This window comes from Macaca nemestrina, chromosome 7 (assembly GCF_043159975.1).
Source record: "Macaca nemestrina isolate mMacNem1 chromosome 7, mMacNem.hap1, whole genome shotgun sequence".
NCBI classification, from domain to species: domain Eukaryota; kingdom Metazoa; phylum Chordata; class Mammalia; order Primates; family Cercopithecidae; genus Macaca; species Macaca nemestrina.
Window position 1 is genome coordinate 57925144 of NC_092131.1, and position 27927 is coordinate 57953070.

Sequence of the window (27927 nt, forward strand, 5' to 3'; positions counted from 1 at the left end):
GCTTTTCTCTTGGATTATGGGGAAAGCCACTTTCAGAGTGGAGTTTCAATTTTTTTTCCTTTTCTGTTGTATTTCCCTTTAGTCACCTAGGTTTCAGGAAAATCTGACACTCGGATACTGCCTATGTGTGGTGGCAGAAAGTGGAGAGGCCGGTATAGGACACATACCTGCCCCACATTCACTTATCGTTCCCATGGTAGAGTCCTAGGTTGATCTTAAAGGCAGCTTTGATGATTGACAGATGATTGGCCTAAGTTGTAGGAGAATTACCCAGCTTACCAGGTTAAACATTGGGGTTGCGTATGGGAGGGCTTCAGACTCAAAAATTGATGGAAGTGCTGGCCGGGCATGATGCTCATGCATGTAATCCCAGCACTTTGAAAGACCGAGAGGCAGGTGGATCACCTGAGGTCAAGAGTTCGAGACCAGCCTGGCCAACATGGTGAAACGCTGTCTGCACTAAAAACACAAAAATTAGCCAGGTGTGGTAGTGTGCGCCTGTAATCCCAGCACTTGGTAGGTTAAAGCAGGAGAATTGCTTGAACCTGGGAGGCGGAGTTGCAGTGAGACGAGATCTTGCTGCTGCACACCAGCCTGGGCAACAGAATGACACTCTGTCTAAAAAAAAAAAAAAAAAAAAAAAAAAAAAAAATTCTGATAGAAGTTCTGCTTCATTGATCTGGTTAATGTGATCAGGGATAACATAGGATCCAAGCTAATTCTGCCACTTAGCAATTCAGAGCTATGCAGTTAGATAAAGATCTCTGTCCAGCCCTGTGAAATATGAGCAGAGGAGCAGAGGTAGGGGTGTGTGTGTGTGTGTGTGTGTGAGAGAGAGAGAGAGAGAGGGAGAGAGGAAGAGACAGATAGAGAGACAGACAGAGAGAAAGGGTGAAGGTTGTTAGTAGGTTTGTAATTCTTGGTAAAAGGCTGGAGGGGAATCTATTACTTTATTTTTTTACTAGTGTCTCCAAAGGACAGATATAACTTTCCAGATAGCCTTGAAAAATGTGACTGTTATTCTGCAACAAAAAACAAAAACAAAAACAAACAAAAAACAAAACTCCTCATTTTTCACACTCCCCTGAGGTTCCTGGCAAGAAGCGTGAGATTCTATAGAGAGAGCGCCTGGGTTTTGCCTGTTCAGCTGCCCCTGGTCAGGAGCTTGTGTGTGAATCTCCCCAGAAACTCTTCTCCAACCACAGGACACTTCCCTTGACCCTGATTCGTCCACGAGTCCCCAGAGTATTTTGCTACCATCTTTCCAAACAATCCATGCCAATCATTGATTATGATTAGGAGCGTGGCCACGCAGACCCCCTCAGATCACCCTGTCCCTCTTCTGATTGAAGATTTGCCTCAGCATCACTTGGGGGGTACTTTCTGGACTAACAGAAGCCAGAGGGAGAAGGCTGCGCTCCTGCCTCTGCTGCTGACTGGCTGTGAGTTCTGAGGCAGGTCCCTCAGTCTGAGTTTGTTTTTTCACCTGTGAGACAGGGATGATGATAGTGGTGGTGGTGACATTTGGGTTTTTAAATTTTATTTATTTTGAGACAGAGTTTCCCCTCTGTCACCCAGGCTGGAGTGCAGTGGCATGATCTCGGCTCACTGCCACCTCTGCCATCTGGATTCAAGCGTTTCTTGTGCCTCAGCCTCCCGAGTAGCTGGGATTACAGGTGCACGGCACCACACCTGACTGATTTTTGTATTTTTATACAGTCGGGGTTTTGCCATGTTGGCCAGGCTGGTCTAAACCCCCTAACCTTAAGTGATTCACCTGCCTCGGCCTCCCAAAGTGCCGAGATTACATACATGAGCCACCACGCCTGGCCTGGTGGTGAAATTTGTTATGTTCACCCGTGGAGGTCTTAGGGTTCTCCAACAGTAAGATAGATGTCAGAGCCAAATGTCAACTTGAAATCTGGATGGAAATGTGAGTTCCTGTGGGTATTTCTCACAGTTGACAAACGACTTGATTTCTTCTTTCCCCTTCTCAGCAGTGTACCACATTTGAAAATAATAAATGGGGCTCCTGGACTTTCAGCTACCTTTGCTTCCAGCAGCTGTCTGCAGATCTACTGCATCTCTGCATGAGCAGGGTTCTCAGCCCCCGCTGCATGGCAGGGGGTGGAGATAGACTCTGAATCCGCTCCCCTCGGTCTCCCAGGCTGGCTTCCTTTCAGGCCCTAGCTGATCCTGGACCAGATCTTATCAATCTTCTCCCCTCCTGCTTTCTCTTCACAGAAGGTGACCCAAAACAAGGAGTCATCATCTCTCCTTATCTGCATGTGGCCGGCCAGGCCATGCGGCAGGTGCTCTGGGTACCAGCTGCCCATCGTTATATAGAGGAGCAAGTTCCCGAAGGGAGTGGCTACTACAGGACAGAACCTGGGACATGCCAAGTATTTGATACCAATTATTATTACTCTTCTTACTGGAGTATAGTGGAGTGACCTGGTTTTGCAAATGTGTTTCCTTTCATTCCTTCAACCTGTCAAATGAAACAACTCCTCAGCTCAAAACTCTGATTTCATTGTTCCTAAAAGAATTTAGGGTTGTAGATCTTCCCAGGCTGGCTGTAAATGCTATTTTGGTCTGTGGGAGCTCCAGGACCTGATTGAAAGCAGCCCAGCCCGTGAGAAGCTCTGCTGTAGAGGATCAGGCAGCATTGGGACCTTGGGCTTCCAGGGTGCCAAAGTCTCACAAAGCCTGGCCCCTGGGACAGGGCTCCCTCCAAGCCTGAACCTCAGGGGAAGGCTCAGCAGTCACAGCCACCAGTGTTTCAGCTGCCAGCGCTGCTCAGAGGGGGAAGTGCTGCTGCTGCCTGGAGGGGCGCAGCCCTGAAGGTTACGGAAGATGTGGGCAGAGAATGTGGAAAATCACCCAGAGATTGCTGCTCACACTTCATGTCTTCAGAGCATCACCTCTCATTTTATAGCTGGAGAGATGGGGTGCACAGCCAGGGAAAGCCAGGAACAGGTTCCGGCTTCCATCACTCAGATACTCAGGAATCCCTGGGTACCCCCCACTGATTCACACTGCTCTGAGCTGTCCATGGCATCGAACCATTTGCCCACTGATGCTTCCTCCCTCCAGGGACGCTGTCCATCTTCAACAAGGGAGGATCCCAGATACTCACCACGGGCATTCATTTTATATAAGTCCCAATTGTGGCCCAGGGGTCGGTCCTTGAACCTTATTCAGATTTACCTATGACTTTATCTGCACTCACATAAGCACTAGGGGGACAAGAAGCTGTTACTCCAGTCCCTCTCTCCAGATGCCTCCATTTTAAAGACTTTGTTCTGTTTGTTAACAGTGTAGATCTACTGACTTGTTGTGTGCCTATTTTAACTCACAAATTCCACAGCCTCCTCCTTGAAGACAAGAATGGCATCTTCTTTGCATCTTGCACCATCCTCACACTTATTGCTCAGGAATATTTGATTATCCAGTTCCATAATTAATCCATCTGTCTTTCCTTGAGCACCTACAATGTGAATTCTAGGTTCTACAGAGAATACAAAAATGAGTAGACATGAATGGAGAGTGGGGCAAAAGAGTGGAGAAAGAGTAATAGCTTATTTCATCAAGTTTGGTAGGTAAGAGGAGAGAGGCTGAGCACAGGGAGGGGAGGTTGTGGTTGAAGATAAATGGAGGTGACTAGGGGGTGGATAATTGATGGAGCGAAGGGTGGTAGAGCCTGGAGGGAAGAAATGGGAACCTGAGCACAGGCAGATTGATTCCAGAAAAAAAGAGTCACCTCTTCAGCAAGACTAATGGAAGAGGGAGGGAAGTGAAGGTGGGGAGGGAAAGGAGAACAGAAGGAGATGTGGCTACATTTGGACACAGACGTGAAAGAGAAAGTGACTCACCGTAATGTCCTCAGGTTTTCACTGTTGAATGAAGGAGGGGACGTAAGCCCCAACATTAACGTGCCAGAGTTGACAAGGATCCATTGCTGGGATGATTGGGGGTGGCATATGTGACTCAGAAATGGCCATGTGGCCTGACTGGGGGAGATCAAGGGAAAAGGAGGAGAAAGGAGAGCAAAGCTGGGGAAATAGGAATTATCTCTAGGGCCATCTTTTCTTTCCTCTCCCACTCACACCCCATGTATCAGGAGCCTGAATCGGGCCTTCCCCAAGTTCTGAAGTCCTCTCTCCTTCCCTCATGGTGTACTTTGCCGGCTACGTGACTACTTGCTGTTACTGGTTCAGTAGGTGCTCCTGGCTTTGTGTGCTTTCCTCTCTCAAGTACCAGTGTGATATTCTTAGAAGATGGGAGAGGCGCAGTTAGATTTTGGTTCGCATAGTCTGTGACACTTTGTTATGGCAGCCCCAACAAACTAATACAATAATCTTACAGCTACATTTTAAAAAGTATGAGATATTACCTGCGTGTGGTGGCATATGCCTGTAACCCAACTACTCAGGAGGCTGAGGCATGAGAATCTCTTGAACCCAGGAGGCAAAGGTTACAGTGAGCCAAGATCACACCACTGAACTCCAGCTGGGGCCATAGAGAGACTCTGTCTCAAATAAATAAATAAATAAATAATAAAATATAAAAATTAAAGTATGAAATATATTTCATCAGCATTTTAAGGATTGTTTGATATGTCAAAAACTGGGTTATAGAGTAGTTTAGACCCTATAAATAAACTAATCATAAATAAATTCAAGAAGAAGATATTTACTTAACAAAAGACAACATTAAACATTTATTCAAAATTCATCTACTCTTTTCATGAAAAATATTTCTTAAAACAAGGTTTTGTTAACTATGGCAGAGTAGTCATTAATTTCCAGCAACCCTGGCTTCTTCCCCTGTTAGCACATGGGATTAAATTATCCCCTGTGAAGGGACTGGTGTTTTGGGACATGGGACATTGTCTTAACCCAGGCAACTATAACACATATACTGCAGACTGGGTGACTTAGACCAGGGGTCCCCAGTCCTTGGGCCGTGAACTGCTACTGGTCCATGGCCTGTTAAGACCTGGGGTGCTGAGCAGGAGGTGAGCAGCACTCCAGTGAGCCCCGCCTCCTGCCAGATCAGCCGTGGCATCAGATTCTCACAGGAGCGCAAACCCTACTGTGAACTGTCATGTGAGGGATCGAGGTTGTGCGCTCCTTATGAGACTTTAATGCCTCCCACCACCGGCCCGTGGACAAATTGTCCTCCACAAAACGAGTCCTTGGTGTCAAAAAGATTGGGGACTGCTGGCTTAGACAACAGAAATTTTGTTATTTAACTTTTCACAGTTCTCGAGGCTGGAAAGTCCGAGATCAAGGTGCCTGCATCTGGCATCTAGGGCGGTCCCTATTCCTGGTTTCCAGGTGGGTGTCTTCTTGCTGTGTTCTCACTTGGCAGAGAAAAAAGAGAGAGCAAACTCTTGTGTCTTTTTATAAGGGCACTAATACCATTCATGAGCCTGCCACCCTCATCATCCAGTCACCTCCCGAAGGCCCTGCCTTCTAATACTATCCTCATAAACCTGCCACCGTCATAACCCAGTCACCTCCCAAAGGCCCTGCCTCCTAATACCATCATATTGGAGATTAGGATTTCAACATGGAATTTGGGGAGACCACAAACATTCAGTACATAACAAGTGCCTATAATAGAAATTCCTCTCACACTCTTTGAGTGCACACCATGCAGTGTGCTAGACGTCACTCCCAAATGTCATTCCCTGAATTCTCACAACAGGCCTAGGAGATAGGTAGGTATTCCATGGCACATACAAGAATATCAGAACTTAAAGTGGTTAAATAACGGTCTGCAGTTACAGCACTAATCATTAGGGAGAGTGCTCCCTAGTTCTGATAGAGCAGGTGTAGATCCCAGCTCTGCTGCATCCCGGCAGTGTGACCTTGGCAGGCAGCTCAACTTCTCTCTACCTCAGTTTCTTCATTTGTAAAGCAGAGACATGGTACTATGCACCTCATGGGGTTGTTGAATAGATTAAATGAGATAATATATCTTCTTGGCACAAAGCCTGGCACATATAAAGTCCTCTAATGTTAGCTATTACTATTGCTTTAAGAAATACGGTAAGTACAAGTAATATCAGACACTCTATAGCAGTATTTACAAAGAGCTTTCTGTTTTGTCAGATGAGGAAACCGAGGCTGAGAGAAGTTAAGTGACTCAGTTGGGGCCCCCCAGCCAGTAAGTGGTGGGAAGGGGACTCAACCCAGCCTTTTGGCTCCCAGCGGGGCAGAGCTGCAAACTTCTGACAGCCACTGCACTAGTCAATGTCCTTGAAATAGTCAAAACTCCTATCTCAGATTAAAAGTCATGTCTCTGTGTGTATGAATTTACTGTGGAGGAGGGAAATGGCTCAGACTCTTATCCTGTTGTGTAAAGTTCTTCTTGCTTTACATCTCTGCTAGTCAGGGTTCTCCAAAGAAACCGAAACAATAGGATGTGTATAGAGAGAGAGAAATTGATTTTAAGGAATTGGCTCATGTGGTGGAGGCTGGTCAGTCCAAAATTTACAGGGTGGGCCAGCAGCTGAAGACCCAGTAAAGAGCTAATGTTGCAGTTGGGGTCTGAAGGCTGTTTGCTAGCAGACTCCTTGCTCAGGAGAGGCTAGGCTTCTGTTCCATTCAGGCCTTCAGATGATTGGTGAGGCTTACCAGACGTTATGGAGGGCCATCTGCTTTACTGAAAGTCAACCAATTTAAATGTCAATGTCATCTAAAAACACCCTCACCTGGAACACCCACAATCATGTTTGACCAAATATCTGGGCACTCTGACCCAGTCAAATTGACATGTAAAATTAACCATCACAGTATCTTTGCCCAGCTCCATCAAGAGCTGGCTGAGAGATCTTATGCAAGGTACTGACCTTAACTCCCACTCACCACATGCCCTGGAAAGATGAAAAAGTGCTGTAGGATAAGGTTGAGTCTTTGAACCCAACCCTCCCATCCTTTTTCTTTCAGAAGAAGAATGCTGTTAATGAAGCAATTCACTTTGTTTCATTTTCAGTCAGTCCACTTGTGATATCAGGCTGGTAGGTGAAGCTTTGTTTTTTTTCTTTCCTCATTTCTTTTGATATGGTGGTAATGTTTTACTTTCATATTAACTACAAGCTTGCATGCAACTAAAGGAACCAGGGAGGGAAGCTGTGTTTATAATCTTCTCTTTAATTATGGTACTTGTTTAACATTAGCTAAGCCTAGCTCATTTTTTTAAAGTCAATTTTATCGAGGTAGAACTGCTGATTGCAAAAGTAGGTTTTAAAAACATTCCATATCTGTATAGAAATGGTATAAAACTAAAAATTAAATTCCGTGAAAACTGAAATCGCACCATCTTGAATGTCAGGGAAAGGACATACTTTGTAAACTGGTCTTGGTGGTGCGCTCAAAGTGCAGGGGCAAAATTTAGCCTTTTTTTTTTTTTTTTTTTTAAGGCCAGTCAAGTGAAGCAGTGGGAGTGGAGAAGGAATAAAGAAATCTGTAACTGGTTGTGATCAATTAGTTGTAAACACCACTGCACTCAGACCAGCCAAAAATTAGCCTCTTAAGTGTTAAAACTATAAAACAAAAAGCATGAGGCAGCAGATTTGTGAAAGTTTTAAAATTACCTCCAGTAATTTAAATTTAAATAACTTAATTAAATTATTAGGTAAACCTGCCAAGGCTAGTAAGCAGAAATTCTCACCCAGTAACCAATGCAAGTAATAATTCTAATGGAATACTCAGCTGGCCAGATATCTGAAGTGTGGCAATGGAAGGACTCTGGACTCTAATGAATAAACTAACCACCTTTTATTTATATGGCACTCTAAGGTTTTGAAAGGACCTTCATTGATATTAATCTTGTTTATTTCATTCTTACAACCACCTACTGCCATAAGACAGCCAGATCTCTTTCTCCCCATTGAGACCAAGAGGGGTCCAAGGTCATACAGCTGCAAAGTGGCAGGGAACAGAACAGACTGAGATCATCTTTCCTCTGCATCATTAGTCCAAGGTCTTTGTTGGGTGCCTTAGAGTCCAAGGGTGGGTGGAGAGGAATGATGGACAGAATCATGATAGAAGAGAATTATGGCCATTCTTGCAATTGGCCCATCTCAAAGAAAAATAGAGAAGTTCATCCAAAATGGTATTGCCATTTCGGGTCATATAAATGTGCAGGCCTGCACATTTACTCCGCAGAATGAGACAACACAGAAGAAAAAAAAAAAAAAAGAGAGGGGAGGAGCACTTTAACAGAATTTAAATATTACTGTCTTTTTCGCGAATAACGACCAAAAAACTCCCCAACCTTGAGGAATGGCAGTGGAGGAGGGCAAGGGAAAGAGTGCCGCTGGGGACAGTTTTCTGCCTCGGAGGAGCGAGTCACACCGCCAGAGCTGTGAAAGATGAATCACATCTGTTACATCAGGACTTGGTACAGATTTCCTGGGAAACTTGTCACTGAGGATATAATAGAGATGACTGTTCTTTTGGGGAGATGAGCATTTTCTGGAGGGAATAGTCTAAATCAATTTGGGATTAAGTGGCAAATTAAGATGAAAATTAAACGAGTGTAATATAGCTTTTGTGGGCTGTGTTCACCTCTCCAGGAGGTCAGCATGGTCAAACTATGTAAAAGAGAAAATGTCAGACTTGGTCGCAAAAGTGAAAAGGGATGATATTTTTGATCTCACCTTCCTTGACAGGAGGGGCTCTTTTTAAAATCGAGATGACACCTCTCCATTTACAAGTCACTCCCCTGTGTATCATTTACGTTCTACCAAGCAGATGCATGGTTCCTGTTTTCTAGATGAGATAGCTTAGGGCCACAGCTAAAGGCACACACTGGGCCTTTAGCTCAAAGCCCGTGTCCTCTCCACTCCATCACGAGGCCAACCCACTCAGTCTCTAGATGGGGGCAGAGAGGCTGATGCAATGACTTATTGGCTCCTTGTTATGAAGGTAACCAAACATATTGTTCTGCCCAGACACGCGAGAGTCCTGGTCAAACTAAGACAATTGGTCACCCTACTTCTGTGTTTTCATTAGTACTCATAGGAGATTCTACAAGAACCACACTGAATGCTAAGACATTTTAGGACACAGCTATATACGCATGGGATTTGCGTGTGGTTTCATTCTACCCAAACAGTATTTGCCAGCATTTTAAAATTTACTCTTAGTCTCCTAAGATTGCCATTTTGATTTCTTTTCCTTCTTCACTTCTTTATAGTTCCTCATTGTTATTGTCTCAGATCACCAAAAAGGGGACAGGGAGAAGGAGTGGAAGCAAGGAAGAACAAGGGAGAGAAATTCACTGGACCCCATTGTTTACGGTGTGGTCTTGGCTCCGGTGCGTCGAGGACCCATCTATAGCAGGAATTCCCAAACCTGAACATGGTGGTGGGGAGCCTCTAAGACAGCCCCCAGGATTCCCACCTCTTGCCATTCATGCTCTTGGGTAATTCTCTTCCCTCTTCCCTTGAGTAGATTTGTCTTCAGGGCTCACTTTTGTGTTTGTGCTTCACCTCCACCCCTCACTTCTCTCTTTCTCTCCCTCTCTCCCCTTCCCTTTCTCCCTGCCTCCATCTCATTTCTAACCCTGGGAAAGGCCAGATGCTGTGCTGTGAGCAGACATATAGACAGGTCCTTGTGGTGAGGAGCTGATGTTTCCGGGCCCCGAGGTCTGCTGAGGCCCAGTTAGGTGAGCTTGGAAGCAGACCCCATAGCACCAGCGAAGGCTTGAGATGACAAACATCTTGACTGCAGCGCCATGAAAGACCACGAGCCAGGATCATCAGGCCAAGTCAGTCCCAAAGTCCTCACCCATATAAACTACAAGATGATACATATTGCTGGTTTTCAGCCTTTTTAGGGTAAGTTGTTCAGAAGCAGTAGATAACTAATACAAATGTATATCAGAACCACTTAGATAACAACTTAATAAAATGTGTATTCTGGGCCGCACCCCCAGAGATACTATTCAACAGATGTGGCCTGAGATCTTTGCCTTTTCACCAGGAATCCCAGGAGAATCTGAACTGAACAAATTTCTGCTTGAGAGCACACAGAATAAACTCTCACCTGGGAAGGCCTGGCCAGAGGAAAGACCGTAAGGAAGGGAGAATTGCTAGATAAAAATAAGATGCCCAGTTGTATTTAAATTTCAGATAAATAACAAATAATGTTTTAGTCTTAAATCTACCCCAGGCAGTATGTGGGACATATTTACATAGAAACAGGATTTGCCGATTATCTGAAATTCAGATGTAACTGAGTGTTCTGTATTTCTGTTTGCTAAATACCATCCAGAGGCCCCAACAGGAAGTGAAGGCCCAGTGGGAAGTAAAGTGGTGCCTCCCTTTCCCAGATGGCAGGATTTTTTTCCTTAAGGACATGGAGGCCTGGGCTCTTCCTTCCTGTGGGGAGATGGCCTCCAATGGCCTCGAAGTCTTGCTGTCCTTCTCCCTGAGGAGCTGCAGGTTGCCCAGGATGGGTCCTGCCCCTCCCACTTCAAAGACTCCCACCAGATTGAGTCACTCCTGGATGTTCTGGTGGGAGCGTTTTGAGGAATCCCCCACACAGCCCCACCTCGCCTCCAAGAGGCTGGAGACCCCACAGGTGGGCACGGTGTTGGTGGCCAGCACATTGGTGGCCGTGGCCGGTGGGTGAGCAAGGAGACTGGTTCAGTCAGTGGACCTCATGCCTGGTGGGTGCCGCCCATGACACTGGGAACTTCCTTGCTCCTTTTGGTGCTGTTGGCACAGCCTTTCCAGAGCAGTGAATGAATGCCAGGCTCCTCCCACACCCCTCCAGGAACGCAGACCAACACAGCTGCTCTATTAAATGTGTGCACTTCTTATTCCGAGTATGTCTGAGTCTCTGATGAGCTCTATTTATTGCAGCCCTCAGCCCTGTAAAGAGGAGGAGGGTTCCAAAGAGCCCTGAATGCAGGCGGTTTTACAAAATCAGCCTCTCACTTCTTTGTATATACTTTCTTGTCACAGGAACAGCCTTAATTTTGATGTTTATTTTGAACTACGAAATATAAGATGAATGAGAGTATGAGTGTATGTATGTGTGTGTATGAGTGAGAGAGAGAAAGACAGAGAGAGAGATTGGCTGGATAGACTGAAATGCTTAAGGCAGGGATGGAAGATGAAGACTGAGAAAATGTGTGGCTGTGGTAGAATCAGAAACTTTAATATGTACTTTGAAACCAGACCTGAAAGTGAGGTCGCATCACTCTGCTCTTGTTCAGCCTTGCTCAGTGGCCTGATGCAAGCCAAAAACCCACAGGAGGGGAACTCCGCTCAGTCTCTCTCCTGAGAGAAACTCTGGAGGGGTCTGACATTTTGAGAGCAAGGAGGAGGTTTAGAATCAAGTGTACAGAAGCTCTGTTTGTCCTGGAGGCTCTGAAAGGCTCCAGGAGAACTTTTTGGGTGCTGCTTTATATTAATAAAACCAGCATGGCTGAAGAAAACATATTCAAAAAGTAGAATCTGGTGCCACTGCACATCTTGTACGTCAGGAAGAATCCCATGTTCCTGGACCCCCACCCCTGGTGTAGCTGACTTGGAAGACTGGAGAAGACCGTGAAGCTACATTTACAGGGTGTTATAGAGCCAGAAGATACTTTAATAATCTAGGCTAGGGACCAGTGCTGTGGCTTCTGCCTATAATCCTAGCACTTTTAGGGACCAAAGTGGGAGGATTGCTTGAGCCCTGGAATTCAAGACCAGCCTGGACAACATAGCAAGACTCTGTCTCTACAAAAAGTAAAAATTAGCAGGGCAGGTGGTGCAGGCCTGTAGTTACAGTACTCAGGAAGCTGAGGCAGGAGGATCGCTTGAGCTCAGGAAATCGAGGCTGCAGTGAGCACTCCAGCCTGGGTGACAGAACGAGACCCTATCTCTAACAAACAAATACAAGAAATCCAGACCAGGTTCCTGTCTAACGAAGAAGAAGCAAGGCTCCCACTTTGGCCTTCAGTTTGACTTCTCTGGGCATCTGAAAAATTAGTAGCAACCTCACAGATGTATTGTGAAGATTAAGTGCAATGATGTATATAAAGCCCTTGGCACTTTGCACTCAGTAAGTGGGAGCTGTTATTTCACGGGTTCTGTGTGCTTGAGTGTGTGGTGGTGAGGTTGGGGTGGGCGGGGGGAGCGGTTTCAGCACAGTACAAAAAAGAGCTCAGCTTCCTGAGACAGGGTTCTTATATATTTAGAGTCTTTTTAATTGGAAAGCACAAAATAGGACATTTAATTCAGTCCCTTTGTTTTAGAGCTGAGGAAACTGAGCTCCAGACAAGTGAGAGCTTGCTCAGGATCCCACGACAGCCTCCTGTTCGGGAATCCTGTATCATGCCTACACAGCAGGGAAACTGCTGTGCTTTTAGCCCAGAAACTCCACTGCGAGTCATTTAGGCAGCAGCAGAGGGGAGTTCCCGCACCGCAGACCGAGTGCTTGGCTGGATCTTTTCAGAGACCACCAGCACCGTCACGGTGGGCCCCCGAACTTTTGTAAATCAAAGAAAGTGCTACATAGAATTACATCCAAAGGCAAGTCTGGATTTGAAATTAATGACTGTGGGATTCAGAAATGATTTTGAGATGAAATGAATAGTTCAAGAAAATTTGCATTGCAGTAGACAGCATTGCTTAGGAAAACTCCTCTGTAGAATCTCAGAGACAAAGATCATGTCTGTTATTTTAATTCATAGCCTCAGGGGGCTTGGAGAAAGGAGGAAGAGTGAGAGTTCTGAAGCTCGTTTTTTTTTTTTTTTTTGAGACAATCTCGCTCTGTCACCCAGGCTGGAATGCAATGGTGCGATCTCAGCTCACTGCAACCTCTGCCTCCTAGGTTCGAGTGATTCTCCTGCCTCAACCTCCTAAGTAGCTGGGACTACAGGTATGAGCCACCACACCCAGCTAGTTTTTGTATTTTTAGTAGAGACAGTGTTTCACCATGTTGACCAGGATGGTCTTGATCTCCTGACCTCGTGATCTGCCCGCCTCAGCCTCCCAAAGTGCTGGGATTACAGGCGTGAGCCACAGCTGTGCAGAAATAGGACTGTTTTCTCTTTCTGAAATAGATTAGCTTTTAGATATATAGCAATGTCTAGCATTGGTCAAGCGCTTGGTATGTATTTTACTTATTTGTTTAATCTTCACAACAACCTTGGGAGATAGGTGCTAGAATTATCCCATTTACAGATAAGAACACTGAGACCAGAGAGTAGCTTATTCATGGTCAAATAGCTAGTAAACGGCAGCATCAGGACCAAATCTCTGATTCTGGCTTCAGAGCCATTCTCTACTCTCTTAAAAAAGTCCAAGTACCAAACCTATGAGACTAAGAACTATTAAACATTCCTGTGCACCTGTACATTTCATCACATTACTATCCCAAGGTTAAGGGTATGGAGCTGAATCCTCTTGGTGCCTAACACCCTAGTCTGCCCTACCATACTGTTGGTCTGGAAATTCTGCAGAAACGTGGGTGGGATCTTTTATTTTCTAATCTCCAGTGCTCAGCCCTTACTTTATGGCTGCTGGAAGAAAAGCAGGAACTAGCTCTGCTCTTTAGTCCATAAATGGCATAAGGAGGCAGCACCAGGCTTAGTATTAATAGTTTTTTGTTGTTGTTGTTTGTTTTCTTTTTGAGACAGTCTTGCTCTTTCGCCCAGAGCTGGAGTGCAATGGAGCCATCTTGGCTCACTGCAACCTCTGCCTCCTGGGTTCGAGCAATTCTCCTGCCTTAGCCTCCCAAGTAGCTGGGATTACAAGTACCTGCCACCATGCAGGGCTTTTTTTTTTTTTTTTTTTTTTTTTGTATTTTTAGTAGAGACAGGGTTTCCCCATGTTGGCCAGGCTGGGCTTGAACTCCTGACTTCAGGTGATCCACCTGCCTCAGGTGATCCACCACGCCTAGTCTGGATGTATATGAATTTGTCATATATTGAAGAATACTTCAGACCAGGTGCAGTGGCTCACACCTGTAATTCCAGCATTATGGGAGACCAAGGCAGGCAGATCACCTGAGGTCAGGAGTTCGAGACCAGCCTGGCCAACATGGTGAAACTCTGTTTGTATTAAAAATATAAAAATTACCCAGGCGCGGTGGCAGGTGCCCATAATCCCAACTATTCGAGAGGCTGCAGCAGAAGAATTGCTTGAACCCAGGATGCAGTGAGCAGAGATCACACCACTGTACTCCAGCCTGGGCGACAGAGCAAGACTCCATCTCAAAAGAAAAAAAAAGAATATTTCTATTGTGTCTCATCTTACAGATAATGCTGAAATGAATATTTACACACATGTGTGTTTTTGTCTTGGACTGATTTCGTTGTTATTTATGAAAAAAATCCTAGAAGTGGAATTGTTAGGTCAAAGAATATTTGTATTCTAAATTTTAATTGATATTTGCACCTGCCACAAAGAGGTTGCACCAATTTGCTCTCAGTGAGAAGGAATTTTCAATGCTGAGTCTAACCATCCTTGTCATCTGACTAGAGTTTTATATACCTAACATACAGCTTTGCTGTGTGGTATGACAGGTAAATCAGATGATAAATATATTAAACAAATGGACACATTTGTCAAAATGTTTTGAATTGCTTAATGGGAAAGAGTGTGAGAGCCTGATGTATCTCTGGCAATGACACTCTTGTGGCAGAGAAGAATCGAGTGTGGCTTTCATGTCTGGTAACTTGCAAATGGTCACTTGTGCAAGATATTTACCATATTTCACTGGGACCTCCTAACGTCATACTGTTTTGATCTAAACCCAGGTTGGTAAAGAAAATGCATATGATATGAACTTACATACCTCCCTGAATGCTACATCAGAGAAGCATATAGAATTCAACTCTATAAAATCCACCTTCCCCTCTGAAATGTACATCTCAAGGTGTGTGCTCCTGACTCAGGTTAACCTAAACTTACTTGACTTTCTTCATCAAAGCCACCTGAGAATTCAGTAATTCCTTTGCATTTGTGGCTTTTAAAGATTCCCACCTCAGCTGGAGGGTTTAGTGTGTAGATCATTAACACCTGAGACTTTTGGGCCCCACCTGAAGTTGTACAGTGGTAGAGAAACACAACTGGCTGCAAACGTATCAGCCTGAGCATTTAAAGTTGTTAGCCACAGTAAGCTTTGTAGATTAGCTATGAACTCGTGAGTTCTGTCCTTATCCGTCATTACCAAGGATGGTAAAAAGTCAACTATATTATAAACCTAGTCTGGATCTGGTATGACTTTACGCTCCCCATCTTAACAAGGCGCAGACGAGTAGGTGACACCTAACCTAATGAAAAAATCATTTTTAGATGCTAGAAAATAAATTTCCTGCTGAGTTAGGCCCAGATCATTCTATTAACAAAATGTGCTGAAATATGAAAAAGCATACAGCAGCGGGGCACAGGCAAATTGGAGCAGAAAAGAGTAGACAAAGGGACTAGCAGGCAAGCTGTTATAGCAATTCAGGAAGAAGATGGTGAATGTCTAGACTAAGGTAGTCCTAGCAAAAGCAGAAGGGAGGTAGCCAATCTGAAGAGCCGGGCATGGTGGCTCACGCCTGTAATCCCAGCACTTTGGGAGGCTGAGGCAGGTGGATCACTTGAGGTCAGGAGTTCGAGACCAGCCTGGCTAACATGGTGAAACCCTGACTCTACTAAAAATACAAAAAAATTAAAAAATAAGTAGTCGGGCATGGTGGTGCACACCTGTAATCCCAGCTACTCGAGAGGCTGAGAGGCAGGAGAATCACTTGAACCTGGGAGGCGGAGGTTTCAGTGAGCCAAGACTGCCCCACTGCACTCCAGCCTGGGCAACAGAGTGAGTGAGACTCCATCTCAAAACAAAAAAGATAAGTAGCAAATTTGGGAGCCACCAAAGGAAGGCTAAATCAGGACGAAGGTAAGATGTAGTGCAAAGAGCTCAGGCTGGATTCTGACCTCTATCTCACAGTTGAGTGACCTCAAGGCCCCGAATCATTCATTCGGAGCCTCTGTTTTTGCACCTGTAAAATTAGGAGAGGGTGGGCCCTAAGTCCATTGAGTGTCCTTAGAAGAGAAAGGAGAGGGAAATTTGAGACACACGGTCATGTGATGATGGAGACAGAGATTAGGGTGATGGGTCTATAAGCCGGGGAACGCAAGGGTTGCCAGCAGCCGCCGGAGGCTGGAGAGAGGCATGGCAGGGACTCCCCCTCTGAGCCTTCAGAAGGAATCAACCCAGCCGACACCTTGATTTCAGACTTCTGTCCTCTAGAGCCGGGAAAGGATACACTTCTGTTGTTTTAAGGCACTGAGTTTGTGGTAATTTGTCACAGAAGCCCTAGGAAATGAACATACCATCAAGCTGGGAAGCCTTGGCAAGAGGGGTTGCCGGTCCAGGGTCACCACGGCTGTTCACCCGCGCCCCTCTGTCCTCAGGGGCCGCGTTCTCCCTGAGGCATCCACGCTGGCTTTGGAAGCTCGTGGTACAGTTTCTCAGGAGCATCCTCGTGTTTTGATAATGCTGCTCTCCTCTCAGAAGCTAGAGTGAGTACGAGTTGATTCCAAGTTACATTTAAACACTTTCTCACTTGCCTCAAGGTTTTCTTCTTGGGGAAAAGTCCTGAACACTCTCATTCCCTGGGGCCATTAAATTTCGCTTGTTTTATAATCAACATAGCAGTTATGTGACAGTTGACAAAGCAAACCATGGCACACGATCTGTCTCTAGCTGTTGCTTAGAATGGTGATTCTCAAACTGGGCACACCAGAATCATATAGAAGGCTTGTTAAAATACTGGTTCCCTTCCCTCTACCCCTGTCCTCCCACCTGTTTCTGATTCAGTAGGCCACGGATTTCTCATTTCTAACAAGCTCCCACATGGTGGGCGGTGTCATTGATACTGGCCCCTGCTACACTCAAAACCAGAAGGACTCTCAAACTTTACGGCACATTAGGATTGCATAGGGAACTCCCAAACATCCCATGTCAACGCTGCACCCCATGCCTATTAAATCAGAATCTCTGAGGGTGAAACTTGGGCATCAGTCATTTTTAAAACTCCTCAGATGATTGGTTTTTTTCTGTTTTGGGTGGAGGGGGACAGGGGCTCACTCTGTTGCCCAGGCTGGAGTGCAGTGCCACAGTCTTGGCTCACTGCAGCCTTGACCTCCTGGGCTCAAGTGATCCTCCCACCTCAGTCTCCCAGTAGCTAGAATTACAGGCTTGCACTACCACACCCAGCTAATTTTATTTTATTCTATTTTTGTAGACATGAGGTCTCACTATGCTGCCCAGGCTTGTCTTAAACTCCTGGGCTCAAGTGGTCCTCCGGTCTCGGTCTCCCAAAGTGTTGAGATGACGGGCATGAGCCACAGGGCCCGGCTATCAAATGATTTCAATAGCCGATCAAATAAAGAAAAAACAGTGGCTTAGTGGCCCTCCCTTCCTCCTCTCAGCCAATCCCAGAGAAGCTGGAGGGCTGGGAGCTACCCTGGCTAGGCTTGGGGCCCATCTCTCAAATCCAGGATTGGGGCCCAGCCTTGGAGTGAGGAAAGAAGACAGAAACCAGGATTCCAAGGAGGTAGCACCTTCTGTGGCCACTGCCTGTGGGCTCAATCTGGGGACCCAGCAAGAGAGAGATGCTAGAGCTTGGTCCAATGGCCTGGATGCAAAAAGCCCCCTTCTGCCACTCTCCTGGCTTTATGAATCTGATTTCCGTGGCTTCACTCCTCTTTGCTCTCCTTTCCTTATCTACAAAGTGGGGATAATAAAAATGCCTACCACAAAGCAAAGCTGTAAAAGATTAGAGAAAGCAATGTACTTAAAGTACCTTGCCCAGGTGGTTTAAAAGAGAGAGCTCGGCAAATGCTAATTTCCCTTTCTCACCTGCCCTCCATGTGTTTCCTCCTCCTTCATTCTGAACTGAGCAGGAGAAAGAGACACAGGCCCACTCATCCTTTGCTTCTAGTTTCACAGCCAGAGTCTGGGGTCTGACATCTTAGTCTCGCTATTTTTCCTATTAAAAGCGATCATTAGGACTACCTTTTTTTGGTTTGTTTATTATTCCGAGATTCCTTTAAAATACACATGTGTATCCCTCCTTTGTAAGTGGAAGTGTACTTTATACCTCTTTCTCCAGTTTGCTTTTTTTCACGAATCTTTTTTATTTTTCTTTGAGATGGAGTTTTGCTGTTATTGCCTGGGCTAGAGTGCAATGGTACAACTTGGCTCACTGCAACCTCCACCTCCTGGGTTCAAGCGATTCTCCTGCCTCAGCCTCCTGAGTAGCTGGGATTACAGGTGCCTGCCACCACGCCTGGCTAATTTTTGTATTTTTAGTAGAGAGGGGGTTTCGCCGTGTTGGCCAGGCTGGTCTTGAACTCCTGACCTCAAGTGATCCGCCTGCTTCAGTTCCCCAAAGTGTTGGGATTACAGGTGTGAGCCACCGTGCCTGGCTTTTTCACCGATCTTGAGAGCTCGTTTGGAGGTTCTGGCAGGGGAGCACAGCTACTCATATACCTTTGACCAAAGAAGACCAGTCCTCCTCTATTGGGGATAGAGCGAGAGCACAGCTTCAGGAGGGAGGCACACAGAGCAGTGAGGGAGGAAGGGGACACCTGCCTAGCCAGCCAGACCAGCCCCTCCGGCTGGTTAGAGACACCGAGTGCTAACCCTATCCTCCATAGCTTCTTTCCACACAGTTGACCAGGCTTTGCCCGCAGAGGCAGCAATAACGAGGTGGCCTCTACCTCACTGTGGTCCTCCAGATCTCATCCCAGTGCATCTTGTCGGGGGCACCTAATGCCTGAGCAGAACTCTGGCTGCAGAGGAATCTGCAAACACAGTTTTGAGTGTTCTTGTTTCTGTCATACAGGAAGGCCCACAGCGGGTGGGAGTGCCAGTCACCACGTCCAGCTCACCAACTCCATTCCTTTCCTTTACAAATGAGAACACTGAGTCATGGGAGGGTTTCATGTGCTCAAGATCACAGAACTGGTTCACAGCCAACAGCCCCAGCTTTCGCCCTTCACTGTTTATGCAGTTTGTCCTTGGTGAGTTGGACTTTCATTGACCAAACACCTTAGAAAAACAGGAGCGTACACTGTGAGCTTTTTGTTTTCTCCATGTGACAGAACACACCCCTTCGAAGCCTCCCTTTGGATGCATTATAATCATTGAGTGACTGTGGTGGGCTGAGCCGTGTCCTGCCTCCCCTTCCCCAGTTCATACGTTGAGGTTCGAAGCCCCGGTACCTCAGAGTGTGACTGTGGGCAAGTGGGGTCTTTACAGAGGTAACCAAATTAAAATGAGGTCACCAGGGTGGGCCCTAACCCAATAGGAATGTTGTCCCTATAGGAATAGGACACTGGGACACAAACAGTATGGAGGAAGATGATAAAAGGACACTGGAATAAGACGGTCATCTACAAACCTGGCAGAACCAGGGACAGGTCCTTCCCTCACAGCCCTCAGAAGAAACAAACCCGGCCAACACCTGGATCTCAGATTTCTAGCTTCTGAAACTAAAACACACATTTCCATTGTTTAAGCCACCCAGTCAGTGGTGCTTTGCTATGGGCACCCTAGCAAACTAATACAGTAATTAAGATCTGGTAAGAAAAAAGAAACATGTATCCAGGAGACCAGGGTAGCCTCTTTTATAAATTGCTGCGTTCAGTGTTTCTGTCCACATTCATTTCTGCAACTGCCTCCCCTCTTGATGTTTCTGGTAAGCAGACTGGTATCTTCCCCTAAGAGGGGCTCTCTTTCAGAAAATGCTTCCTGCATCTCGCATAGTTCACAAGCCTCTGGAGTGGCGAATTGGCTGCAGCTTCCAATGGTGATAGCATCACCAGCCCTCACAGAAAGGCAATCTGACCACCTCAGAGCTTTTGCCTCATTGGGCACCCAATGAGGATTGTCTCTCTCTTTTCAACCCTTCCTCTTGGGGAGCTGTGGCCATCTTTCCCTAAATGTATTTTCCCCCATTTTCAGAGGAGGCAAATGTGGCGTGCCAAATGCATTTTTAATGACTGAGATCTGCATTTAAACATATTTTCCATCTTTGCTGGGCCATTACATCTTTAAATCCCTTGATATTTTAATGATTTCTATGGTCAAGCAATGCATAGGTTTGTTCAAGTTATTATTCTCTACACACTTCATTGCTCATAAGATGCTCCAGCAAGAGCCCACCGAAGGCTCATTTAATACATGGCACTGTTCTTGATGTGTCCTTTCTTGGCAGCCCAACCCCTGCACTGGCAATGGTCACAGCAGAGCACATCGCACCAGGCTTCAGGTGTAAAGACAGAGAGTACAGTTCAAATGACCCCTGCAAATCCTTTCAGAAGTTGCCATGTCGGAGACCCTGACACTATTTCTCACTAAGCATAGGATGGGCTCTCTCTCCGGTGTGGAAGCAGAGTGTTGACTCTTCAGTAGAGCCCCAGGGCAGGACTGGCCTGTGTCTAGGGGCCATGTTAGTATTATACAAAGGCTTGCTAGAGCTCGCGTACGAGAATGAGGCAGGAACCAACATCTATCGGGAAAATCAGATTCATATCCCCTCACTGAGTGAAATGGGCAGAATTACCTACACTATTTAAATGTTCTCTCTCTCTCTCTCTCAGTTCAGCCTTACTAAACATATGGCAGTGTACAGCATGGCTGGATATAATATGGCAGACACAGACAGGACTGGACTGCGGTCCAGGATACCCAGGTTTCAAAGTCACAAGCCTTTCAGAGATTGCTAATACAAAGGGACTTAAGAGACGGTAGACTTAAAGCAGGTAGAAGTCATTACCTTCTCTGGGCTTCAGTTTCCTCACCTGTAAGATGCATGCTTTTGAGTAGGATGATCCCAAGGCTCCCTTCTCCACCCACTGACATTTGGTGAGTTCGCAGCAGAGAAAGACTGGCCGCCTGGGACAGCCTCAATGACTCAGTGGCCTCCTAGAAAAGCATGAGCCCCCTCCTGTCTCCTCCTGGAAATGTCATAAGACAGAGTTTGGTAAGAGTAAGAACAAAGATGAGAAATGGCTTCTCTAGAGGACGCCTGGAAATTCATTCTGCTGGTCTCTTCAGTTGAGCAGATCTTAATCTAGCACCTGCTAAAGACAGAATGCTGAGTTCTAACCCCTGGCACTTCAGAGTGTGACTGTGTGGGGAAATGAGGTCTTTACAGAGGTAATCAAATTAAGATGTCAGTAGGGTGGGCCCTAATCCAAGACGACTGTCATCCTTATAGGAAGAGGAAAATGGGACACAAACAGTACAGAGGGAGGACAACAAGAAGACATTTCTTATTATTTAATAAAACAATCAAACTTAGACCAAGGTTGGAGTTTCACAATGTCGGGGACAGTTCTCAACGGGCTGTGTTTGTGAAGTACTGGAAAAGTAAAGAAGGTATATAAACTGTCCCTGACATTGTGGAACTCCCAGTCTTGGTATAAATTTGAATGTTTTATTAAAATTGAGAAAACTGAGTGTTTGGTTTTGGTTGGAGGTGAAATCCATTGGGAACAACTCTATGGCATATCAGGGTTTCTTTTTGAATGAATCTCTAGACTTACATCTCTTCGTGGCTGTGGTCATCATTAGTGCTGTTCACCAGATATTTCCAGTTCCCTTTCTACTGAGTAGATAGTAGATCCATTTGTCTTTGAGCCACTAAAATTAGGTGTGGCTATGTGGCTGGCTTTGCTGATGAAATGTGAACAGAAGTCATGGGTTTCGCTTTCAGGCAAAAGCCTGAAGAACCATCACATGCTCTCCCCATGGTTCCTTTTTGGTGCTACAGTACTGAGTAATACTCTGGAGGGCGGAGGCTGGCTAGCCTGTGTCTCTGGATGAGGATGAAGTAGAGTAGAGACCTTGCTGATCCATGAGGGACATGGAAGATGAGCAAGAAACGAGCCTCTGTGAGTTTAAGCCACGGAGATTTACAAAACTCTTTTATTATGGAAAATTTCAAATATATATGTATATATGCAATATAATATATATGCATACATATAATATCAAACCTATTATACCCATTACTCAGCTTCAACAATGATCGGTGCTCAAATGTCAATGATCAATGCATAAAGCCTCTGCGATTTGGAAATTTTTTGTTGCTACAGCACAACCCAGACAGACCTCCCTAAAACAAGAAGAAAGAATGTGGTTTTATAGAAACACGAGATGAGTGACAAGGAGCTAAAGAGAACGGACACAAAATGCTTGAGATTTGATTTCTATGCTGTATTTTTAAAAACGTGTATGCTTTTACTAATTCAGGAGAACTGAACATCTGCATGAATTAGCTGAAGTCAAAGTTGATTGTCTTAGTCCATTTGGGTTGCTAGGACAGGAATCCACAGACTGGATAGACATTTATTTCCCACAGTTCTGGAGGCTGGAAGGTCTGAGATCAAGGCGCTGGCAGATTCGGTGTCTGGTGAGGGCCCGCTGTCTGGTTCATAGAGAGCACCTTCTCCCAGAGTCCTCTTGTGGCGGAAGGAGTTTCTTTCATAAGAGCTTTAATCATCTCCATTAAAGGGCTCTTCAGGGCTCTGCCCCCAAGACCGAATCACCTCCCAAAGCCCCACCTCCAAATGCCATCACCCTGGGGGCTAGGATTTCCACCTGTGAATTTTACCTAGCATTGCTGAACACTCAGAATGGGCCTGCTTTGTGGACTCCTGTCCTTTCTCTCCACCTAAGGCCACCCCCTCCAGCTCACCCTCCAGCTCACCCTCCAGCTCTCTTGGTAGCTGGCACCCAGCTTCTCATGAGCTCCACGATGTGTTTTCTGTGGAGAGAGATGGAAGCCCTGTGGCCTTGCACAGGGACCTACCTCAGCTCTCTGGGCCCAGCTTTTCACATCTGGCCTCATGAAGGATGTGTAGCTGCTGCTGGCTTCAGGGGCAGCTCCAAAGAGTTAGGCCTGCTGAACAGTTAAGTCCTGTTCTCTCCACAGAGCCAGTTTGATGTAGTGCATTTGAAGTCACATGGGGGCCTTGAGGCACATGTTTTGTTATTCCTTAGCTATACTTGTTGCAATGATAGTGGTGTAGCAAAATCTCCCAGCAAAACCTCCACCGGTGGCTGAGCCCACTGAGGACCTGTGTTTGCCAGGTTAACTTTCTCTCTGTGTAGTTCCTAAAGGACTGGAGTGTGTTGCCCAGCTACCCGTGCTTTTCTGCTAGTCTACTGGACTGCCACAGAGCTGGCACTGCTACTGTTATTCTGATTTTGTAGTGTATGTAATTGGGCAATTCTCCCCTCTACTCTTCTTTGTAAAAGTTAATTATTTTTCTACTGAGTTCCTCAAAAAGAAATCCAGTTGGAATTTTGATTAGGATTGCATTAAATGTATAGGTTCATTGTTGATATAATTAGGTCTTTATAAATGTCATCCAAAATAAGTCATCTTCCATGAAGTCATCCCACCCAAAATGTGGAATGTATTCTATTTATTCAGATCATTTTATATTTCCTTATTAGAATTTAAAACATGTTTATAGAAATTTTGTGTATTCTTGGCTATTACCTAGACATATTTTATAATTCTTGCTGCTATTGTAAATGGTATCTTTTAAATAATATTTTCCAGCAGTTACTGTGGGTGGACAGAGATGCTGTTGATTTTTGCAGGTAGATTTTCTGTCTGGTGAATTGCTGAACCTTATGAGTTCTAATTTCTTTTCTTCTTTTTTTTTGAGACAGGTCTTTGTCAGGCTGGATGCAGTGGCGCGATTTTGACTCACTGCAACCTCTGCCTCCTGAGCTCAACTGATCCTCCCACTCAGCCTTTGGAGTGGCTGGGACTACAGGCATGTGCCATGATGTCCGGATAATTTTTTGTAGAGATAGGGTTTTGCCATGTTGCCCAGGCTAGTCTTGAACTCCTGAATTCAAAGCAATCTGCCCATATCAGCCTCCCACAGTGCTGGGATTACAGGCGTGAGCCACTGCACTGGGCCTGAATCTATTTTTTTCTAAATTGACAGGTTATTTTATTTTTTTACTGCTACAATAAGAAGCACCCTCCCCCAGTCGCAGTTAATCTCTGTGATAGGTGGGGGTTGGCACTTAGGGGAAGGGTGACCCACTAGACAGGGGTGGAAAATGCCTGTGTTTTTGTGACAATAACACCTGTGTCCTCCATAGATGGAGCTCACATCGTGGAGCTCGTGAGAAGCTGAGTGCCAGCTGCCACACACATTCAGATATTTGCTGTCGGGCCACGGGCCACGCTGACGGAGAAAAGGTGGCCTAAATTATCTGGTAATGGGGGTGAGAGAGAGAAGGATGTGGCGACGAAAAGGAAGACAGAATAAGGAAAGGAATAGGGACTTCGGGGGACTTTGCCTGGGTTGGAGGTCAGGCTGGGGCCTGGCAGGTATGAAAGACAGAGGGTGATAAAAGGGCATCAGGTGTCAGAGAGCAGCTGGACCAGAAGACGCACCATCTGACAGCAACACCCAAAGACCTTTGGTCACGTAATGTGGGGACAGGGAGGGAGGAGCTCTGGCACTGGAGATAGACTTGGGCACCCGGCAGTGCCCTCCCACCCCACCCACGCTGACTAGTTCACACAGGCCTTGCCCCATGTCACTGTGCTGCCTTGACACTGACACCCAACGCTGCCGGCCAAGGGACTTCTCAGGGTCCAAACTTCCTACATTCCCAGGGCTCCCAGAAATCAGAGCTGAACCCACAAGGCACACAGAGATGGGTCTCCAAGCTGGCTCCCAAAAAGAAGTGTGTTGAGGGAAACATTCTCAGCAACAGTGAGAATGTTTTCACTGGACCACTGTTTACCTTGTTTAAGGAGAAGCTGTCGCTAAGCATTAAGGTTGCTTTGATTTGGAGACTTCTCTGCACACCAGAGAAACAGTGGCGAAGGGCCGGCCGCCTTCTGCCCTGCAGTGTCTTCCGGGGCTGTTGGAGGCAGGATGTGGCCGCCTGGTTCAACAGCTGTGATTAGTGACCCTGATGGTAGCCACTGGCTGAGTGATTGTAAAATCAGGAAGTGAGGAGGTTTTTGTGTTCCCTCCTGGCCCCTCCTGCAGGAGCTCTGATGGAAAGGTGAGCGTGCTAACTGCAGTTGTGCTTTCTGACGTCTGCTCCTGTTTTTGCCCTTTCACTGCTTTTAATCAATTCTGGGTTCAGGCACCCCGAGCCTTGAACGTATGGAATCTGTCCTGGGAGAATCTGTTTGTTTTATAGAGGTGGCGATGAGCAGAGGCATCCAGGCAGGTCTATTCATGTGGGAAAGCAGAGAGTTGCCCTGGATCCCACTTCAGGCCAGACCCTTTGTGTCTCCAACGGAGACAGGCCTGGCACTGTCTGTAAGCAACTCTGGAAGAAGACTTTACCTGTAAACGTATAACAACAACAACAAAAAAAGAGTCTATTTTGGAGCAAAGAATCCAGAAAAAGGGCTAATGGCGGATGATAGCGTAAGTCTGGCCCAATGACCCAAATCTTGAGTTTGTGGCGGTGTTTCCAGGGGCTGAACAGCCAGGCCCAGGCTGACCCCAGGGAACCCCCAAAGCCTATGAGTGAGGCCTGCGTTTCGGGGTGTGCTCCTTGTTTCCTGTGCCGGCCTGTCTCCACATGCTGGGTGGTTGTGAAATAACGGCTTGCAGTGACTCAGCTTTATAAATAGGACATTTACAGTGAACATTACAGGAAATTCCCAGAGTCTCCTGCCGGGGCTTATTTTAGGTGTGCAGCTTACACAAGTGAAACCCCAGCCGCCCTCTTCTAGCCTCTGCTCCCCACAGCATCCTTGGGTATCTGATTTGAGGCACTTGCTTCTGCTGTGTGACAGGAAACCACCCCAGGAGGTCTGAGAGCAATGAGGAAAGGAGGCGTCCATCTCCAGCTCCGTTCAGACACGCTCCTGGGAGAGAACAGCCCACATCTGGCTCACATTCCCATGTGCCAAGCGCTCTGCTGTGTTACCTCAGTGACTTTCACTGACTCCCAAGGAAGTAATAGGGATGGGGAAACTGGAATTCAAACCCATGTCCAACTCCCTCTGGATCTCGAGAGATTAACCACAGACACAACTTTTCCCGAACACAGAACAAGAAGGCAAAAGAAAGCAGAGGTCCCTGTTTTCAGGGGAGGACAGGAGAAAGGTGCCAGTACCCTGGCCTTTGGTTATATTTCCCTTTCCCTCTTCAGTAACACACTTCTTGGCAGGCCGTCTGTTCTGGAAAACCAGACTTGAACTTGGAGTGGCTCAACAGCCCTTGCTGTAGCTCGGTTTGATGGAGAAGCTGAGAGAGCTGCTTGCACCCGAGTAGGAGGCTCTGTCATGGAGGAGCTCAGGCCATTGCAGGCTTAGGGCCTAAATGTTGTGCAAATATTTGCCCAACAACTCCCAGTGTGCCTTGGAACAAGCAGCAGGAGCAGCCCTGGCTGAGTCCCTGAAGAGAAATGTGGATGTGATGCCTTTGAATGGCTCCCAGCTTCTACTTCCTCATAATTTGCCAGGATCTCTGTCACCAACGAGCCTGGTTACAAGGAGAGGGGGCTCCGTGCTAGCCTGCCGGGCACAGTGGAACCTTCCGCATTCTCCAGATGAAGCCGGCACACCCATGCCTTCATCAAGCAGCAGGCACTGCCAATGCGTTTTTGAGCTACAGAATTGTATTCCCAGCAATTTGTGAGATTCTCCCCCTAGATCCTCGCAAAGCTTCTGAATTTATCGTGTTCAAAACAGAACATCCAAACTGGCTTGTCTTGTATTCTCTTTCAGTTAAGGCTGCCTTCCCTAGTCCCCCTAGTTAGAAACGATAGGCTCATCCTTTAGCCCTCTGCTGCTCTGCCCTTGCCCCCCCCCCCAGTCTGATTGATTCTCCCTCATAGCTTTCCCCTCAGTGCCTGGAGTGCATGGGTCTGACCCAGTGGGTGGTTGGCAGGGGTAGGAGTGGGAGTTGGGAGGGGCACATGACCCAAGCTGAGCTCATTAGGGCCCTTCCCCAGGATTTTTCTAGCTGCAGCAGGCTCTTTTCTCTCTAGATGCTTGCTGGAAGGGTAGGAATCCAGAGAAACCTGTGGCCATGCATCCACAGCCTGGCAAAGCCTGCCTGCAGCAGCAAGGGGACATGGTACTGCAAAGAGAAGCTGTGATGAGCCGCGGAGAGAGACTTCCTGAGGGGACAGAGCTCCCAGTGCAGCTGTCCCCAAACCAGGTCCACCCCCGCCCCCCATCCATCCTCCACAGGCCACCAGGATTCTTTTCCATTTTCTCCAACTTTTTGTTTTAAAAAAATCCAGCTACAAAGAAGCTGACAGAATAATCCAGTGAATACCTACATACCTTCACCTACATTCACCAGTTATTAGCATTCAGTGACAGTTATGTTCCCTTTTTTCCTGTATATTCATGTATGTGTGTTTTCTCTGAACCATTTGAAAATAAGTTGCTGATGTCATGACACTTCTCCTCTACATATTTCTGCATGTATTGCCTTAGAATGCGAACATTTTCCTACACAGTTACAATACCGTGATCACATTCAAGAAATTTAACAGGGCTGGGTGCTGTGGCTCATGCCTATAATCCCAGCACTTTAGGAGGCCAAGGTGGGTGGATCACAAGGTTGGGAGTTCAAGACCAGCCTGGCCAATGTGAAACCCCATCTCTACTAAAAATACAAAAAAATCAGCCAGGCATGGTGGTAGGCACCTGTAATCCCAGCTACTTGGGAGGCTGAGGCAGGAGAATCACTTGAAACTGGAAGGTGGAGGTTGCAGTGAGCCAAGATCACGCCACTGCACTCCAGCCTGGTCAATAAGAGTGAAACTCTGTCTAAAAAAAAAAATAAAAGAAAAATTAACAATAATATAATAGTATTATCTAATATTAATATATATCCACATTCAATTTTGCCAAGTGGAATTTATATATGGATATAAGATATTATTA

The 27927-nt window shown here is 46.2% G+C and overlaps 1 protein-coding gene and 2 long non-coding RNA genes across 3 annotated transcripts in view; all 3 read left to right on the forward strand.

The window, feature by feature from the left end:
• Positions 1-27927, forward strand: part of LOC105481848 (uncharacterized) — a 69190-nt gene that overhangs the window by 11230 nt on the left and 30033 nt on the right. The window lies entirely within an intron of this gene.
• Positions 784-12724, forward strand: LOC105481936 (putative uncharacterized protein encoded by LINC01599). Its single transcript, XM_024792877.2, is given in 9 exon segments — positions 784-801; positions 1866-1933; positions 2726-2775; positions 2778-2855; positions 2858-3018; positions 5268-5342; positions 9214-9285; positions 9287-9383; positions 10500-12724. Coding segments are annotated over 9 exon segments (978 nt in total). The 3' UTR covers positions 10859-12724.
• Positions 15649-27758, forward strand: LOC139364294 (uncharacterized). Its single transcript, XR_011625896.1, has 3 exons — positions 15649-16528; positions 23706-23812; positions 24150-27758. It is a non-coding gene; the product is annotated as an uncharacterized lncRNA (long non-coding RNA).